General features: G+C 44.6%; 1 protein-coding gene across 4 annotated transcripts in view; it reads left to right on the top strand.

The window, feature by feature from the left end:
- Window positions 1-20,505, top strand: part of ipo11 (importin 11) — a 712,707-nt gene that overhangs the window by 196,387 nt on the left and 495,815 nt on the right. For all 4 annotated transcript variants that reach the window (XM_078549030.1, XM_078549021.1, XM_078549038.1 and 1 more), the window contains one exon: window positions 20,325-20,395. In XM_078549030.1, coding sequence (XP_078405156.1) covers window positions 20,325-20,395 — 71 coding nt within the window. The remainder of the gene's footprint in view (window positions 1-20,324; window positions 20,396-20,505) is intronic.

Genomic DNA, 20,505 nt, shown 5'->3' with positions numbered 1-20,505 from the left:
CAACTGTAAAAGTTTTAATTAAAGATAAGGTATGTACGTTAAGTAGTAAAACTTAGAGAAGTAGAGAGATTGAATAACAGATTTTTGAAAGGACTTTTGAAGTGAATTTTAAAAAAATGAGGAATCCTAGACTTTATAAATAGGATTATATATTTATGAAATTGCAGAGAAATAATAATAAATCAGTAAATATTATTAGGCTGGCTACAGTTCAGATATTGTCCAGCTGGGCGTCAGCTTGGATAAGATATGAAGATTGGAGAAGATGTAGAAATTAATCATATAAGATGATACCATGGATGAGAGGCTTAAGTTATGGGGAGTGATGAAGGAAACACATGCTCTTTTCATATGAACAAAGTGGAGTATTAACTTAAGATAAACCAATTGAATAAAGAGAGAGATTCGGAGAGTTATTTTATGTAGAATATTAATAGGACATGAAGTGGCAGATCAAAAAGCAGTAGAAGTAGATCCATAGTTTTTAAACAAAGATGATGAAATATTTGAAAGGATGAGGGAATGAGGCTAAATGGATAGCTATAAAATTCAGGTTATAGTGACAGTGTGATCAGCTTCTGATGGTAGCAAGTTTTGGGAGCAAACAGTAAAGTGAAAGGTGGGGGCAACATATATGCCGGGATAAGTTGGTTCAGAGTTGAGTGAATAATGCTGTGGAACGTTTTGAGGATCATGAAGTAGATTACTGGGAATTATAATAGGTTTGCAGGGCATTGTGTGGGAGAGGACATGTTTTGCATTTTCACTTAAAATAATTTGTTGCTATAAATCAATCAGGATGGACTGCAATCAACAATGGGTCTTGTCCAATCCAAAATCTTTTGCCCTTCCTGTCTTTGGCTCTCTGCCCTTTCCAATGATAAGCGCACACAGTAACAGTCTGCTCTATTCTCAGAGACCCACTTTAACACCAAGATCCGCTTGAAAACTGCCAAACAGAAAACTGTTGCATTCAGAGGGAGCCTTGCTTAATTTTCTTACATAGAAATTCTGTATTCTGAACTCCTGAATGGAAACACAGGCTGAAACCTAATACCACTGCAATTAGCTTTCTATTTACCCTTTGCTTCTTAGTTGTGGTTGAAATTTAAGGGCATAGGCAGGAAGGCAGCAAGTAAAGCTCTGAAGATGTTGATTCATGAATGATGAAGTTGTTGATTAGGGCAATGGCAGTGTAATAGGAGTTGGAACGTAACAAAGCCATTTTCTAGGTTGCATAATAAGTTGGTAATGGGATGCATGAGGAGTTAAAAAGTTCAGCTCAGAATTAAGTAGTCAGGGTTTTCACTGCAAATGCTGTACCTCTATCTGGTGAGGTTGTTAGCCTTAGGCGGCAACAGGGACCACACAGTATGCCTTTGATTTTGTTGATCTTGAGCTGAAGTAAATTTTTACTTTTCTCTGGACGTAATATTGAACGGTTAGCCAAATTTGTGAAAAAAATCAGTCTGTGGTGGGTCTCTTTTTCCGCATAATATTGCTGAAATATGTGATATGAACAAAAAAAGAGTGGAGATGTATAGATGGAAGTGAAGGATCAACATAAACATTTGAAAATGGGGTGCTTGATTAAAAGTTACATGTTTGCCTACCTGAATCAAGAATTGTTAATGATGTTAATGATTATAAATTGGCAGTGGTTATAAATTAGCTGTGAAGGAAATTTTTTCAAGTTAAGTATGGTTTCGGTTGACACGCTCTCTCTTTGCTCACTGGTTGGTTCCATTTCAGTCTGTTGGTTGTTTCCTACCACTGTTTCTGATGATGGAGGACTTTAGAACAAAGGGACATAGGTTAAAGGTAAATGAAAGAGCTTCTGGATGGAGAAATCTTTTACATTCCACAAGTCTACTACACATTGTATCAATTGAGTTAGTAGTTGAAGTAGAGACTGTTTCAAATTTTAAGAATGATCAATGGTTGCAGGGGCCGCATAGCATTAGGATTACAGGTTGTGTGGTGGGTATAGACTGATGAGGATTGTTTGGCCTACATGGTCCTACATCTGTATTGTTAGGTCCAGTGGAGCGATGGCCGCCAATGCGTTTGGAAGGGTGGTGGGGCTCTCAGGCGCCTTGGTGGTGGGGCTCAGTGCTTATGGAGCGCATGGTAAGTCTACCCTCCACCTCAGCCCTACCGACTTGCCTGAGTGTACAGCGGGAAGCCTGCGTGTAGGCCCCGGCAGGAGGAATGGACGGGAGAGCCCTTGACCCCCTCCCCGCCACTGGGATGCCAATGGGGTTGGCAGCCTTGATTCATTCTCACACACCCTACCCGCCGCCAAACTCCCAGCACCTGCCCCACTCCTTCAACTTTGAGGCTGGCTGCTCGACTGTGGGGGCATCACAGTTCCCCATTTACCCAACTGCCCCCCCAGCCATTCTGCAGCCTCACCAGTAGGTGACCAGGAGCCCTGTGGGTGACTCCAGGACTAGAATCCCCCCCTCCTTACACCTGAAATTGGATAGTGACTGCCCATTGGCTATTTGACTGTGAGGGCATCACTGCTTTCCCTTTTATTCCCCCGTCCACCCATCCCACAGCCTCACCAGCAGGTGACCGGGAGCCCTGTAGGTAACTCCAGGACCAGAATTCCCCCTCCTTACATCCGAAATTGGATAGTGACTGTGCACTAGATGTTTGACTGTGGGGGCATCACAGCTACCCCCTATCCCCACTGCAATACCCTCCCCCCAACAAGGTAACAATTAGGTGCCGGATTCCTGTAGGTGACTGCAAAACCAGGACCCCCTTCTTACAGCTGAAACTGGATAGTGATTGCACCCTGGATGTTCGGCTGTGGGTACGACAGCGCAGCTGCGTCGTCCTCTTCTTGCTTGTCTGGCAGGATCGCTGGTAGGAGCCGGAGCCCTGCAGGTAACTCCATGACCAGAACCTTACAGCTGAAACCAGATAGTGGTAGTGTTGGACTCGTGGGTGTTCGTGCAGCTCCGCCACCTTCCCCTCGCTCTTCTGGCAGGGGTTGGCAGGTGGCAATCAGGAGCTGAGACCCTGTTTGGCTTTATTTTGCCATCCCTAGTCACCGGGCTATAATCCCCAGGCGTTTTGTTCTGAACCAGTTCACCCCCCTCCATTTGGGTGGAACTCCTTCTGATGCAGGTGAATTCAAACCTCCTGCTCCAGAGACTCGAGCCCACTCTCTGGGCTAACACCTCAGTGCGCTGTTATAACGTGAATGCCTCATTTGAATCTGCCTCCACTACCCTGTCAGGCAGCGCATTCTGGAGCCTAACCACTCGCTGCGCACTATCACTTTCTCAATCACCGTAAATCAGTATAGCTTGGTTCTCAACCCTTCTGCCAATGGGAGCAGTTTCTTCCCCCGTCTACTCTGTCCAGAACCCTTGTGATAGAACATAGGGAGCAGGAGTAGGCCATTCGGCCCATCGAGCTTGCTTCCCCCATTCAACCAGATTATGGCTGCTCATCTACCACTTACGCCATTTTGTCACTGTACCCATCTCCCTTGATGTTGTTGGTCTCCAGAAATCTATCAATTTCTTTCTTGAACATGCTCCATGATTGAGTTTCCACCGCCCTCTGGGGTAGAGAATTCCAAAACTTCACCACCCTCTGATTGAAGAAATTCCTCCTCATCTCAGCCTTAAATGCCCTACCCCTTATCCTGAGATTATGTCCCCTTTAGACTTATCAGTCAGAGGAAGCATCTTGTCCACGTCCACCGTGTCACGATCTGTAAGAAAGTTTCATTTTTTTTTCAAAACTCAAGGGACCACATTACAGGAAGGACGTAATAGATCTGGAGAGAGTGCAGAGGAGGTTTACAAGAATGTTGCCAGGGTTAGAAAAGTGTAGCTACGAGGAGAGATTGGATAGGTTGGGGTTATTTTCCTTAGAACAAAGAAGGCTGAGAGGTGACTTGATTGAGGTGTACAAAATTATGAGGGGAATAGATCGAATGGACAGGATAAAATTGTTTCCCTTGGTGGAGAATTCTAGAACCAGGGGACATAGATTCAAGATAAGTAGCAGAGGGTGCAGGGGGGACATGAGGAAGAACTTTTTTACGCAGAGGGTAGTGGGTGTCTGGAATTCGCTGCCCAAGTTGGTGGTAGAGGCAGAAACTCAACTCTTTTAAAAAGTACCTGGATCTGCACCTAAAGTGCTGTAAACTGCAGAGCTATGGGCCGGGTGCAGGAAGGTGGGTTTAGAAAGGGCACCTGGGTGTCCTCGGGCTGGCTTGGACAAGATGGGCCGATTGGCCTCCTTCTGTGCTGTAACTTTTCTATGGTTCTATGGTAATTTCTTTATTTAATTGTACTTTACGACAGTGGTCACTAAATCGTGATCATGAACAAGAATATTGATGAATTGAGGAATCACGGATGTAGGTGGGAAGGGACTGGACAAGGGGAGAGAGAAGGGAGTCAAGATAACGAGAAATGAGTTCCGTGGGGCAGGAACAGGCTGACACGATCGGTCTGCCAGGACAGTTCTGTTTGTGGATTTTGGGTAGGAGGTAGAAGCGGGCCGTCCGAGGTTGGGCGACTATCAAGTTGGAAGCTGTGGGAGGAAGATCTCCAGAGGAGATGAGGTCAGTGACAGTCCTGGAAACAATGGCTTGATGTTCTGTGGTGGGGTCATGGTCCAGGGAGAGGTAGGAGGAAACGTCTGTGAGTTGACGCTCAGCCTCCGCGAGGTAGAGGTCAATGCGCCAGACAACAACAGTACCACCCTTGTCAGCGGGTTTGATGACAATGTTGGGGTTGGACCTGAGAGAACGGAGTGCAGTGAGTTCAGAGAGAGACAGATTAGAATGGGTGAGAGGAGCAGAGAAATTGAGACGGCTAATGTCACGCCGACAGTTCTCAATGAAAAGATCAAGAGAAGGTAAGAATCCAGAGGGAGGGGTCCAAGTGGAGGGAGAATATTGGAGGTGGGTAAAAGGATCCGTTGAACGGGGAGAGGACTCCTGCCCAAAGAAGTGAGCACGGAGACGAAGACGGCGGAAGAAGAGTTCAGCATCATGCCGAGCCCGAAATTCATTGAGATGAGGGCGTAAGGGTATGAAACTAAGTCCTTTGCTGAGCACTGAACATTCAGCATCAGAGAGGGGAAGGTCAGGGGGTATAGTGAATACGCGGCTGGGGCTGGGATTGGAAGATGGGGTGAGGACGGAGGGACAAGCAGGGGTGGAGGGTCCCAGATGGGTGTTGGAGTCGATGAGTTGTTGGAGCTTGCGTTCCTTAGCACTTGAGAGAAAGAGAAAAAGTTTCTTGTTGAGGCGACGGATGAGGCGAAGAATAAAATGAAACTGGGGGCACGCGCAGCTTTGAAAAAGGGTGCGGCGGTGCTGCTGGAGGGAGAGGTCGAGTGTGTTCATATGGCGGCGCATGGCACTGAGTGTGGATCTCAGAATGCGACGGGAACAGCAGTCCGAGAAACGTTTTATGTCCCGGAGATACCTGTAATCCTGGGTGGGTTCGAAACAAGAGGGATGGAATTTCAGTTGAAATCCACGTGGGGTGAGTCGGAGACGGAGACAGTCACTGAGAAAGGAGATATGGCTGTGAAAGCGGGTTTTAGTAAACACCTTGTCAAACACCAGGAAAGAAATGGAAAGCAATGAAGGTGAGCAGGGCAGAAGAGACAGTCGGAAATCCTGTCGGAGGACAGAACCATACTTCTTCAAAGAGGGCATTTTTTGAAGAGAAGTGGCAGTCAATCAAACACAAAGATAAAAACAAAAAGCTAAAAGCTACTGCGGATGCTGGAAATCCAAAACAAAAACAGAATTACCTGGAAAAACTCAGCAAGTCTGGCAGCATTGGCGGAGAAGAAATCAGTTAACGTTTCGAGCCTTCATGGCCCTTCGGCAGAACTGGAGCATAGATTAGAAGAAGGGAGAAATATAAATTGGTTTAAGGTGGGTGGGGGGGGGGGGTGGAAAGGGGGGGAAGAGACACATTGAGGGTGTGGTGTGATGATTGTGGAGATGAGCAGATAATCAAAAGATGTCACAGACAAAAGGGTCAAAGAGGTGTTGAAGGTGGTGGTCTTTGTCTGAGAAAAGTGCTAATTAAGAATGGAAGACAGGATATTCAAAGTACAGCTCTAGTGGGGGTGGGGTGGAAAGACTAAAGGTTTTAGTTTTAGATTTAAAAATAATGGAAATAGGTGGGGAAAGAAGAATCTATATAAATTATTGAAAAAAAAGCGGGGGGGGGGAAAGAAACGGGGTTTTCTCAGACAAAGACCAACACCTCTTTGACCCTTTTGTCTGTGACATCTTTTGATTATCTGCTCATCTCCACAATCATCACACCACACCCTCAATGTGTCTCTTCCCCCCCCCCACCCACCTTAAACCAATTTATATTTCTCCCTTCTTCTAATCTATGCTCCAGATCTGGATCCTGGAATCTTATTAAAGGATCTGTTAACATTGGGTGATAGGGTGAATTGTTTTTTTAAAATGTTGTAGATTGTTTGATTTAGAATATTGTTATTGTTTTAGAATGTTTTGGATTGTCTCAGCTGCTTTGGTGGAATTTGTCCCAGTTGTCAAAATGTGAGCAGTTTTCAGAGCAGGTTGTTAGGTGAGGATTGACCCAAAGCATCCTCAGTGAGATGGAAGCTCTTAATAAAAAAAAGATTCACTTTTCAGCTTTGTAGTAACAGAGCATCAGCCATGCAGAGAAAGAGCTGTATAATGTTGATTTAACACAGCATGGCTGAGGTATGTGCTCTAGTGAGTGCCCTTTTCACTTATTCTAACTGTATTTAGGTTTTTCTGTTTTCAATATGAACATGAATGATATGATTAGTACTCCATTGCCTAAAAGTCAAATAGGTTATGAAAATTTAACTCTGCTGAAATACATTAGTAATGGTAAACCAGCATTAATTTGATGTTCCCATTTAATCAGAGCTCATAAATCACCCAAGTCATACTCAGATCAAGCTTTTAACTTTATCCATTGAGATTTGTTGTGCTGAGATGCTTTTTCCTGCTTTTTTTCCTTTCACACGCTCTTCCCTCCTCTGATTACTGGCAAGCCACTGATCTCCACCTCTGGATGGGCAGTTTCAGATTTAATCTGTGCAATTCTGATCTCTCATATATGACTGAAGTGTGGGCCTTATAGTGGATAAAAATGCAGGCAGTGGTATTTGGGATGAGGTGATATTGCTAAGGTTGGAAATCGGGGAGAACAACTAAGAAAGCTGTGGAGAAGTTTTTTAATTTATTTTTTCATGGACTGTGGGCAATGCTGGCTAGGCCAGCATATATGGCCCATCCCTAATTGCCCTTGAGAAGGTGGTGGTGAGCCACCTTCGTGATCTGCTGCAATTCATGTGGTGTAGCTCCACCCACAGTGCTGTTAGAAAGAGTTCCAGGATTTGGACTCAATGCCAGTGAAGAAACGGTGGTATGTTTCCAAAGTCAGGGTGGTGAGTGGTTTGGAGCGGAACTTGCAGGTGGTGGTGTTCCCAAGCATCTGCTGCTCTTGTCCTTCCAGGTGGTAAAGTCACGGGTATGGGAGGTGCTGTCAAAGGAGTCTTGGTGAGTTGCTGCAGTGCATCTTGTAGATGGTACGCACTGTGTGTCGGTGGTAGAGGGAATGAATGTTTAAGGTGATTAATGGGGTGCTGATCAAGCGGGTTGCTTTGGCTTGGATGGTGCATTTGTGTTGACAGTCGTTAAAGTTGTTAGAGCTGCACTCATCCAGGCAAGTGGGGAGTATTCCATCACACTCCTGACTTGTGCCTTGTTGATGGTGGACAGGCTTTCGGGAGTCAGGGGGTGAGTTATTTACAGCAGAATTTGTAGCCTCTGACCTGCCCTTGTAGCCACAGTATTTATATGGCTGGTTCAGTTCAGTTTTTGGTCAATGGTGACTTTCAGGATGTTGATAGGGGCAATTCAGCGATGGTAATGCCAGCAAATGTCAAGGGGCAAGAGAGAACAAGATTCTCTCTTGTTGGTAATTGTGTTGAGATGATAAAGTTGAGATGGTAAATTATGGATCAGAATAGGGTGGCAGCTTTGAAGGAGGAACATAAGTATCACTTTATTGGAAGATCTACAATATTTTTGGGGCAAATATGAAATGCATTATAAGAAAACCTGTCTGTGCAAATTGACCGTTGAGGATGATAGGGTGATCTAAAGACAGCAGAAAGATAGAGGGGGAAAGGGGGACAAAGCTGCAGTTACAGACCTTATAATTAGTGAATTTGACTCAGATAATTCTGAAATGGGCAGGTCAGAAATTAGATTGCACATGGTGGGAGAGGTGGGTGTGCATTTGTGATGCAAAAATGAGTCCCAGGACTTGACAATGCTAACAGGGAAGTGTAGGATATGCTATTGTAAGTTTTTGGAGACACCTATGGTATTTTCAAGTAGGTAGGGATTGATGCCAGAGAATACAGATTGATTGACTATGCTGGGACTGAGGAAGAGAAAACTAGGTGGCAAGAAGATAGGAGGAAACTGTGAAAGGAGAAAATAATGTCTTCATGCAGACTAAAAACATAAAATGCTGGAAATGCTCATTAGATCTGGCATCATCTGAGGAGAGAAGCAGGAGTTAATGTTTCAGGTCCATGACCTTTCATCAGAACCCTCTGAAACAGACCACAACATTAGGATTTAATGCATGAGCAGATTATCAGGGAAATTCTGAAGATACGGGCTGCCACACACGGCTCTGTCACAGGCTGTGCAAGAGCACCCGTCTCAGAGCTAGCAAACATTGAAATCAATTGATATGTCGAGACCTTCGCCTTTTCTGCTTTCACATTGCTATTAAGAACCCCATGAAAAGTTACATCCTGTAAAATCAAGTGTAACTGGGATATTAACAGATCTGAGTATTAACTATTGTTGAACAACAAATCTGGCCATGAAAAAGTAATTTTATATTTCTATTAATGTCTCTTATGCTTAATTACTAGATTTTTTGAACTAATTTTTTTTTTTGTTCGTTCATGGGATGTGGCCGTTGCTGGCTCAGCCAGTATTTATTGCCCATCCCTAATTGCCCTTGAAAAATGGTGATGAGCTGTTGCCTTTAACTGCTGCAGTCCATGTGGTGTAGGTTCACTCACAGTGTTTTATGAAAGGGGTTCTTGGATTTTGACCAAGTGGCAGTCAAGGAATGGCAATATATTTCCAAGTCAGGATGGTGAGTGGCTTAGAGGGGAACATCCAAATGGTGGTGTTCCTATCTGTCTGCTGCCCTTGCCCTTCTAGATAGTTGTGGCTTGGAAGGTTCTGTCTAAGCAGGGTTGGTGAGTCTCCAGTGCATCTTGTAAATTATGTACACTGCTGCCACTGTGCGTCGGTGATGGAGGGAGTGAATGTTTGTGGATGGGGTGCCAATCAAGCGGGCTGCTTTGTCCTGGATGATGTTGAGCTTCTTGAGTGTTGTTAAAGCTGCACTCATTCAAGCAAGTGGAGAGCACTCCATCACACTCTTGACTTGTTCCTTGTACATGGTGGACCGTCTTTGGGCAGTCAGGAAGTAATTTACCCGCTGCAGGATTCCTAGCCTCTGACCTGGTCTTGTAGCCACAGCATTTATATGGCTAGTCCAGTTCAGTTTCTGGTCAATGGTAACCTGCAGAATGTTGATAGTGGGGGATTCAGTGATGGTAATGCCATTGAATGTCAAGGGGTGATGGTCTTTTTGGGGATTAGAGGCATAGATTACAAAAGTAGGGAGGTCATTTGGAGTTGTATAGAACTTTGGTGAGGCCGCTGCTGAAGTACTGTGTGCAGTTCTGGTCGCCACATTATAGGAAGAATGTGATTGCACTGGAGGGGGTGTAGAGGAGATTCACCAGGATGTTGCCTGGGATGAAACATTTAAGTTATGAAGAGAGCTTGGATAGACATGGGTTGTTTTCGTTGGAGCAGAGAAGACTGAGGGGAGACCTGATTGAGGTGTACAAGATTATGAGGGGCATGGACAGGGTGGATAGGGAGCAGCTGTTCCCCTTAGTTAAAGGGTCAGTCACAAGGGGGCATAAGTTCAAAGTGAGGGGCAGGAGGTTTAGGGGGGATGTGAGGATAAACCTTTTTTACCCAGAGGGTTGTGACGGTCTGGAATGCACTGCCTGGGAGGGTGGTGGCGGCAGGTTGCCTCACATCCTTTAAAAAGTATTTAAAAAGTAACATTCAAGGTTATGGGCCAAGTGCTGGTAAATGGGATTAGGTATGTAGGTCAGGTGTTTCTCACGTGTTGGTGCAGACTCAATGGGCCGAAGGGCCTCTTCTGCACTGTGTGACTTTGAGATTCTGTGAGATGGTCATTGCCTGGCACTTGTGTGGCACGAATGTTACTTGCCACTTGTCAGCTCAAGCCTGATATTGTCCAGGCCTTGCTGCATTTGGACGTGGACTGCTTCAGTATCTGAGTGGTGAACGGTGCTGAACATTGTGCAATCATCAGTGAACATCCCCACTTCTGACCTAATGACAGAAGGAATGTAATTGATGAAGCAGCTGAAGATGGTTGGGCCTAGGACACTACCCTGAGGAACTCCTGCAGTGTCGTCCTGGAACTGAAATGATTGATGTCCAACAACCATAACTATCTTCCTCTGTGCTAGGTATGACCCCAACCAGCGTGGAGATTCCCCCTGATTCCCATTGACTCCAGATTTGCTAAGGCTCCTTGATGCCACACTCGGTCAAATGCTGCCTTACTGTCACGGGAAGTCACTCTCGCCTCACCTCTGGAGTTCAGCTTTTTTGTCCATGCTTGAACCAAGGCTGTAATGAGGTCAGGAGCCGATTGGCCTTGGCGAAACACAAACTAAGCATCAGTGAGTAGGTTATTGCTAAGCAAGTGCCACTTGATAGCACTGTTGACGATGCCTTCCATCACTTTACTGATGATCAAGAGTAGACTGATGGGGTGGTGATTGACTGGGTTGGATTTGTCCTGCTTTTTGTGTGCAGGGCATACCTGGTCAATTTTCTGATTGCTGGGTAGATGCCAGTGTTGCAGTCACACTGGAACAACTTGGCCAGGGACAAGGCAAGCTCTGGAGCACAAGTCTTCAGCATAATTGCTGGAATATTGTCAGGGCCTATAGCTTTTGCAATAGCCAGTACCTTCAGCTGTTTCTTTATATCACGTGGAGTGAATTGAATTGACTGAAGACTGGCATCTGTGATGCTGGAGACCTCCGGAGGAGGCTGAGATGGATCATCCACTCAGCACTTCTGGCTGAAGATCGTAGCAAATGCTTCAGCTTATCTTTTGCACTAATGTGCTGGGCTCCTATATCATGGAGGCTGGAGATATTTGTGGAGCCTCTTCTTGCAGTGAGTCATTTAATTGTCCACCACCATTCACAACTGAATGTGGCAGGACTGCAAAGCTTAGACCTGATCTGTTGGTTGTGGGGTCACTTAGCTCTGTCTATCATTTGCTGCTTATGCTGTTTAGCATGCAAGTAGTCCTGTGTTGTAGCTTCACCGGGTTGACACCTCATTTTTAGGTATGCCTGGTGCTGCTCCTGGCATGCCCTCCTGCACTCTTCATTGAACCAGGGTTGCTCCCCTGGTTTGGTGGTAATGATAGAGTGGGGGATATTCCCAGCCGTGAGGTTACAGACTGTGGTCGAGTACAATATTGCTGCTGCTGATGTCCCACAGCGCCTCATGGATGCCAAGTTTTGAGTTGCTGGATCTGTTCGAAATCTATCCCATTTAGCAAGATGGTAGTTCCATACAACACGGTGAAGGATATCCTCAATGTGAAGACGGGACTTTGTCTCCACAGGGACTGTGAGGTGATCACTCCTACCAATACTATCATGGACAGATGCACCTGTGGCAGATAGATTTGTGAAGACGAGGTCAAATATGTTTTTCACTCTTGCTGGTTCCCTCACCACCTACCGCAGACTCAGCCTAGCAGCTATGTCCTTTAGGACTCGACCAGCTCTGTCTGTGGTGGTGCTTCTGAGTCACTGTTAGTGATGGACATTGAAGTCCCCCACCCAGAGTACATTCTGCGCCCTTGCCACCCTCAGTGCTTCCTCCTATTCGTGTTCAACATGGAGGAATACTGACTGATCGGCTGGGGAGGGACAGTATGTGGTAATCAGCAGGAGGTTTCCTTGCCAATGTTTGACCTGGTGCCATGAGACTCCATGTGGTCTGGAGTCCATGTTGAGGACACTCAGGGCAACTCCCTCTTGACTGTATACCACTGTGCCACCACCTGTGCTGGGTCTGTCCTGTCAGTGGGAGAGGACATGCCCAGGGATAATGTTGGTGGTGGCTGGGGCATTATCTGTAAGGTAGGATTCCGTGAGTATGACTATGTCAGACTGTTGCTGACCGATCTGTGAGACAGCTCTCCCAATTTTGGCATTAGACCCCAGATGTCAGCAAGGAGGACTTTGCAGGGTCGACAGGGCTGAGTTTGCTATTGTTTCTGGTGCCTCGGTCGATGCCAGGTGGTCTGCCTAGTTTCATTTCTTTTAGACTTCATAGTGGTTTGATACAACTGAGTGACTTGCTAGGCTGTTTCAAAGGGCAGTTAAGAGTCAAACACATTGCTTTGGGTCTGGAGTCACATGTCGGCCAGACCAGGTAAGGACAGCAGATTTCCTTCCCTAAAGGACATAAGTGAACTAAATGAGTTTTACTGACAATCGACAATGGTTTTGATGGTCATCATTAGACTTTTAATTTCATATTTTTATTGAATTCAAATTCCACCATCTACTGTGGTGGGATTTGAACCTGGGTACCTGGAGCATTACCCTAGGCCTCTGGACTAGTCCAGTGACAATACCACTACTCTTCCCCTAATAAGTGGGGAAAAATGTTCCTTGTGTTTCATCATCCACCTTCACCACCTGTGCGTGCTGCAATCTTCGTTTTCCTCTGTGCAAAATTTTTTAAAAATTATTTGATTTGAGTTGTTTACATTTTCTGGCTGACTTCTGTGAGAATTGTTTTGTGCGGTTGGCTTGATGCTGACCAAGCAGCCAACTCCATGCTGAGAATCACCATTCGACAATGTTATCATTCACTGCACAGTGAGAGAGGTAAAGTTCTCCCCACAGGTATCCCTACCTCTCTGAGATTGTCTTTAAGATCAGCAGCCAACACTCTTGCTTCACTGCGGACTTTAAAACCCAGACCAGTATTTACCTTGAGCAAAAAAGATAAAAGCAAAAAACTGCGAATGCTGGAAATCCAAAACAAAAACAAAAATAAAAATACCTGGAAAAACTCAGCAGGTCTGACAGCATCTGTGGAGAGGAATACAGTTAACGTTTCGAGTTCGTATGATTCTTCAACAGAACTAAGGAAAAATAGAAGAGAGGTGAAATATAAACTGGTTTAAGGGGGTGTCCCTTGAAAGAGCGATCCAGTTAGTCCCACTTACCTTCTCCATCCCCACTGGAATTTTTTTCTCCAAGTATATATCCAATGCCTTTATGAAAGTGACTATTAAATCTGTTTCCATCACCCATTCACATAATGTGTTCCAGATCACAACAGTTCACTTTTTTTTTAAACTCTTCTTCCCCCTGGTTTTTTTTTTGCCCAATTTTCTTAATCTGTAGCATCTGTTTATTGACTCATCTGCCAATGGGAACATTTTCTCCCTTTCTACTGAAACCCTTCATAATTTTGAACACCTATTAAATCTCTTCTTAATCTTTTCTAAGGAGAACAATCCCAACTTCTCCAGCCTCTCCACATAGCTGAGCAGTAGGACTGTGCCCACACCCCAGGCACCAGGGTGACCAACCACCCTGTATTTTACAGGATTGCCCTGTAGTTTTCTGATTTATTCTGCGTTCTGTACGTTGGCTTCCCATTTGGCCATTTGTCCCATATTTCTCCAGGCAGTGACTGAGAGTGCCCTCTTGCTGCTGCCCAAGTATTTCTGCGCATGTGCACTGTGCTCCTGTATACACGCAGTGTGCTGACTCAGCCACGAGGATCAGGAGGACTGGTAGCTTGGTTGTTGTTTCCAATTCCAAAGTCGCGGGATTTGAAAGGTGTGTAGGTGAGTTGGGGGTCTGGTGTCTGGCAGGCCCGAGTTTTGGGTGGGGAACTGGTAGTCCCAGGGCGGGGAGAGGAAGGTGGTTGGGGAGAAGCACTGCTGAGTGAGTGAAGAGGTGGGGGTTGGGGAGTGGGGCTCAAGAGTGTGTTAGTGGAGGAGGGTAAGAGTTGGGCAGAGCCGTTAGTGTGTTTGTGTGTTGGGGAAGCAGCATGGAGCTCCAAGGGAGCAGTGTGCCCAGTGTCAACAGGGTCTAGGAGGCAGGTTGTAAGCAAAGCATGTTACTTTTGTTTCATTTCAAGTCTCGCCAGCCAACCACCAACCCCTCTTCCCCCCTCAAACTCTGGCCTCGGTAGCAAGCGCCCTCACCCTCAGGGTCCCCGGTCTCAACAGCACCTGTTTACCTGTTTGTCGAAGTGCCCCTTATTTTATTTACCCAGAGTTGGTAATCCTGCCAGGCACATACTTCAGGAAAGATTCAAAGCTTTGGAAAGTGTATCGAAGAGTTCTAGTAGAATAGGATCAGGGATGAGGGACTGCAGCTGAAAGACTTGAGCACATACCTAGCATGGAATTTATTATAGATAAATATGAGATAATGCATTTTCGAAAAAATGTTGAAAGCTGTGGCTGAACAGATGAACAGAGACTATGGATGCAAATGTATAATTCCCTGAAGTTGTGGTAGGTAAAGCTATAAAAAAGTCAGTGTTTTTGATGTTTTAAATATGGGCATACAGTACAAAATATTGTACAAGAAGTGATAAATTTATATAAGGCAATACTTAGACCTCAGTTCACAAACTATGGACAGTTTTGGAGTTCTGTTATAGAAGCACATTTGAATGTATATTGTGATAGTGTTAACTATGAAGAGAAATTTGAGATGCTGGTGCAATACTGATTCCACTGGGACAGTGTGCGCTCAGGTAAATTGATGAGATTTTAAAAATTATAATGGATTAGCATGAGGTGACTGGGGAAAGACTTTATTCTGGTTGGGTATGAGCTATGTATGAGTGGATCAGTAATTAAAGCAGAATAATTTTTAAGAGAAAATGGGAAAATATTTGAAGTAGGGAAAGATGTCATGGAATTATTTTGTATTTCTTTAAGGAAAGCTGACATAAGCACAATGGATTAAAGGGCCACCTGTACTGTAATCTTTGGCCCATTCATCGTTTACCGTTACATAATAAAAATATTCATACAAGGACACTTAATTATCTTCAGGTGTTTGTAGATGTCTTGCCATTGGACCCGAATTTGCTGAAAAAAACGTTATTAATTTACAAATCGGCTGCCACTTGTGGCGATGAAGAGATACCACGTCATTTGTGAAGAAGCACAAGTTGCTGGATAATTTGCTCTGCTTTGTTAGTTTTGTGAAAATGGAATTTTGCCCTTAACCTCCCTGTGAGTTTCACAAATTTGTTGCCGTTGGACGTTAGTTGCCCACTAAAAACACCATAGAAAACTAAGTCTATTAAATAAGGTGCCACCATGGGAGTGTGGCAGTGACTCCTTGGAGAAAAATCTGTGCTTGTATTCCTGTCACACTGCTAGTGCCCTTATTGTCACCTGTCAGCCAGCCTGCCTAGACTGCTGCTTCGTGCACGGAGATGGAGCAGTTTATCGCTGGGTTCTCAGGGCCCAGTACTGCTTGAGGACATCCTGCAAGGCTATCTGCAGTCACCTGCACTTAAAGCTGACAGCCTTCCATGCTGTAGCCACATTTGTGGTGTTTCATTGGAGTACTCAGAGAAGCAAAAGCTTGTGGAAGAGGAAGGAAATGCACAAGGGTTTATAGTTTATATTTGTATAGAATGATTTCAATTACAGAGTTGGATTATTTTGGCTTTTGCTTTTGCATTGTGGGCAAGAAGGCCATGTGATGGCTGGTATCGGTTGTTTGGTATCCCTCCATCTGCGAGAGATTATGGGAATTCAGCCTCAGGACTTTGGTGAGGTCAGATGAGGTCATCACTTCTTTTGATGGCTGAACAAGCCAGTTCTGGAAAGCCAAAGTCTGTCACAAGTGCCACACATGAAGTTGTCCCTTGCTGGTGTGGGATGATCTCTGCTGACACCTTGTCTATAGGGCTAGCATCTGTTTTGGAGCTTCTGAAGCCATGTACTGTGGTGGTGAATTCCTACACACAGTTGGTGTCACCATTTGCCTTGATCTTAAGCTGGAATTTCCATGATTGTTGAGGGCTTTCATGTCTCTTTTGCCAGCATCCTTGAATCGAAGCTTTGGGTGCCCTGTTGGTCTCTTGGCAGTGGCTTCCTCCTTGTATAAGATACCCTTGTGGACATGGCCATCTTCCTTCCTCTGCACATGCTCTGTATCAGAGATAGTAAGGAGTGTGGACCTGTTGTTGAATGGGGAAGTGAGGTTCAAATTAATGTTATCACTCTTGAATTAGTAGTTTATGTACAACCCACACAGAAAGGGGCTGCCAATGTTTCAGCTTCCTCTGTTTCTACATGCTGTCTCTAACTGCCCTTCAGCTTTTAATCGGATAAGCGGTGACAAGGGCCTCTCCGTCAAGATGGTAAGGTTGCGCAGCATGCAGCAGGCTAGCATGAATCTTGAGATTGTTCAGCTGAGTGCAGCAGGTCTCCTCCATAGTGAAGCCAGTGTAATCATTGCTTCAGAACGCCAATGGTGTGCTCTATCAGATTTCTTATGGCAGCATGGCTGCCTGCGCACATGCAAGTTGGTTGCAAACTGAGTCAACAGCCATAACTTTAATGTATATCCCTTGTTGTCCAATAGACACTCTTTAGTTTTCTGTGGTAATTGAAATAAACTGGCACAGAGGACTGCCACAGAATGAATGCATTGTGACTGCTGCCCGATACCGGAGATTGACCTGCATGATGTTCTGCCTATGGTTACGCCAGCTGCACATTGAGGGAGTGGAATCGTTTTTGGTTCAGGCACATGGCAGAGTTGATATGCATGTGGTTAGTGGCACCCTGCACCATGGAGAAGCCTCCCACATTTCATGTTGCTAATATCTCCAGCAGCAGCCTGATAGGAGACAGTTACATAAAAATTTATAGCCACTGTTGCCTTGACTGTAACTGGCAATAGAGTTCTTGCCTTCCTCTGAGGTTCTAGTTGTGGATGCAACAGGTGGTAGATTTCAGTAACGACCTCCTTAGTGAAGTGCAGATGTCTCAAACATTGGCCCTTGCTGAAGTTAAGGTAGAAGAATTTCTCCCTGCACACCCTAGGCAAATACGGCCTCCTGCAGAGAGCCCTTCTCCCCCTACTGCTCCTCTAGCAGCTTGTCCTGCTCTGAGTCGTCTCTGCTTGTTCTCCAAGTCATAGTGAATTCCAAGAGGAAGGCCTGCTCATGTACCCATGTCTGGGAGCAACTGGTTTGTACAGTAATAATGGGCAATTTCAATTTATACATAAACTGGGTTAACCAAATCAGGACTAATGCTCTGAAGGAGGAATTCCTGGAGTGTGTAAAAGCTGGGTTTCTGGAAAACTATGTTGAGGAGCCAACTAGGGATCGGGCTATTTTGTAGACATATGTAAGTTTTATTTTTATTCGTTCCTGAGATGTGGGTGTTGCTGGCTAGGCCAGCATTTATTGCCCACCGTTAACTGCCTTGTTCAGAGGGCAGTCACATGTAAGCCAGACAAGGTGGCAGATTTCCTTCCTTAAAGGACATTAGTGAACCAAATGGGTTTTTACAACAATCGGCAATGATTTCGTGGTCATCAACAGACTTTTAATTTCTTCATCTGCCATGGTGGGATTCGAACCCAGGCCCCCAAACATTACCCTGGGTCTTTGAAATACCAGCCCAGTGACAATACCGCTGTGCCACCACCTCCCCGTTTACAATCTTTCTTGTATTGATAAATGCTTAATTTAGTTTTATAAAAATCTCTTGAGACTCTGTGCTCTTATTAATACTGAATTCAAAACCTGCATCTTGAAAGATACAAATTGCAAAAAGGGGTTATGATTGTTGTTTCATGTTTCCCTCTGGGATTTGAACAACTCATCCTTTGCCATCGGCTGTATCAAAATAGACTGTAAAAGCTTCTTTAGACATGTGAAAAGGAAAAGATTAACTAGGACAATTGTGGGCCCATTACAGCTGGGGACAGGAGAATTTATAGTGGAGAACGGGGAAATAACGAAGAAACTAAACAGTTACTTTGCGTCTGTCTTCATGGAAGAAAATACAGAAAATCTCCCAGAAATACTAGGCAACCAAGGGACTTGTCAAACTGAGGAACTAAAGGAAATTAGTATTAGTAAAGAGGTAGTACTTGAAAAGTTAACTGGATTGAAGGTCGATAAATCGCCTGGACCAGATGAGCTTCATCCCAGAGTGTTGAAGGAGATGGCTAGAGAGATAGTGGATGTCCTTTAAAGTTCTTCAGATTCTTGAAAGGTTCCTGTGGACTGGAATGTAGCAAATGTAGCCCCAATATTTAGGAAGAGAAGGAAGAGGCAGAATGGAGATCTACAGACTTGTTGGTTTGATGTCAGTAGTAGGGAAAATGTTAGAATCCACTATTAAGGATGTGATAACTGGACATTTAGAAAAGAATGGTAAAATTGGGCAGAGTCAGTGTGGATTTATGAAAGGGAAATTATGTTTGACAAATTTGTTGGAGTTATTTGAGGATGTTACTTGTGGCATAGGTAAAGGAGAACCAGTGGATGTGGTGTATTTGGATTTTCAGAAGGCTTTTGATAAGGTCCCACAGAGGAGGTTAGTAAATAAAATTAGAGCGCATGGGTTAGGAGGAAACATACTAGTATGGATCGAGAATTGATGAGCAGGCGGAGAGTAAAATAAACAGATCATTCTCAGGATGGCAGGCTGTTACTAGTGGGGGTGCCACAAGGATCAGTGCTGGGTCCACAGCTGTTCACAATCTATATAAATGATTTGGATGTGGGGACCAATTGTAATATTTCCAAATTTGCTGATGACACCAAATTGGGTGGCAGTAAGTTGAAAAGAGGATGCAAGGAAGCTTCAAGAGGACTTGGTTAGGCTAAGTGAATGGGCTAGAACATGGCAGATGGAATATAATGTGAATAAGCGTGTATAAAAAAACGAGGCAGCAGAGTATTTCTTAAATTGTGAGAGTTTGGGAAGCGGCGGTGTGCAAAGGGACTTGGGCGTCCTTGTTCTTGAGTCACTAAAAGCTAGCATGTAGATGCAACAAGCAATTAGGAAGGCAAATGACATGTTGCCCTTCATTGCGAGGAGGTTTGAGCACAGGAGTAAGAATGTCTTGCTGCAGTTATATAGAGCCTTGCTGAGACCTCAGCTGGAGTATTGTGCACAGTTTTGACCTCCTTATCTGAGGAAAGATATACTTGCCACAGAAAGAGTGTACCAGAGGTTCACCAGATTAATCCTTGGGATGGTGGGATTGTCTTAGGGGGAGAGATTGAGGAGACTGGGTCCATATTCCCAAGAGATTTGAAGAATGTGGGGTGACCTCATTGAAACATACAAAATTCTAACAGGGTGTGACAGGGTAGATATAAATGGGATGTTTCCCCTGGCTGGTGAGTCCAGAACTAGAGGACACAGCCTCAGAATAAGGGTTAGGCCATTTAAGACTATGATGAGGAGCAATGTCTTCACCCAGTGGCAAATGTTTGGAATTCTCTATCCTATAGGGCTGTGGAAGCTCGATCTTTGAGCATGTTCAAGACAGAAATCGACAGATTTCTGGTGACCAATGCCATCAAGAGATATGGAGATAGTGTGGGAAAGTGGCATTGAGGTAGATGATCAGCCATGATAAAATTGAATGGTGGAGCAGGCTTGATGGGCCAGATGGCTCCTATGTTCCTATGAATCCTTGAAGTGAGCAAAAAAAAGAAGTACATGAGCATCTGCCAGAGCACTTCTTGTAGATTTTGAAACTTAAAATCATTATTGAAAGTACCCAAAATGTATAGAATTACAGCAACAGCCAGAGGAAATAAACCAACAGCTAACCAGTAGGTAGTTGTTTGTTTTAAACTGCGCGACTGTGGACGGGGTTGGGTGTGTGGTTTAATTATGCTGCTAATGTCGTGTTCAAGATCATGTTCTGTATGCCTTGACGGATTTTAGGTGTGCATGCACTAACCCTCACACAAATATGGGGTCTGCTGCGCTTTGTGGTACGCATGTGGGTTGTGACGATTTCCTTTAATCATGCTAACTATGTGATTTTATGTATTTTGAGTTACCCCTTGTTTTTTTGCCCTTTTTTTGTAGGTAGGCAAGTCAATCCAGAGAACACATGTAGTGAAAAGCTGGAGAAGACCATTATCCTTTTTACTAAAGTGGTGAGCAACTATTGCTTTTTTTAAATGAAGTAAATCAGTCTGATGCTTAACAGTAATTATACTTAGGAACAGCAGAGGGTTGAACAGCGTATACTTGGTTAATTAGTGTT

The sequence above is a fragment of the Cetorhinus maximus genome, chromosome 1, assembly GCF_964194155.1.
Source record: "Cetorhinus maximus chromosome 1, sCetMax3.hap1.1, whole genome shotgun sequence".
Taxonomy (NCBI): domain Eukaryota; kingdom Metazoa; phylum Chordata; class Chondrichthyes; order Lamniformes; family Cetorhinidae; genus Cetorhinus; species Cetorhinus maximus.
This window is presented reverse-complemented; position numbering and strand designations above follow the sequence as displayed.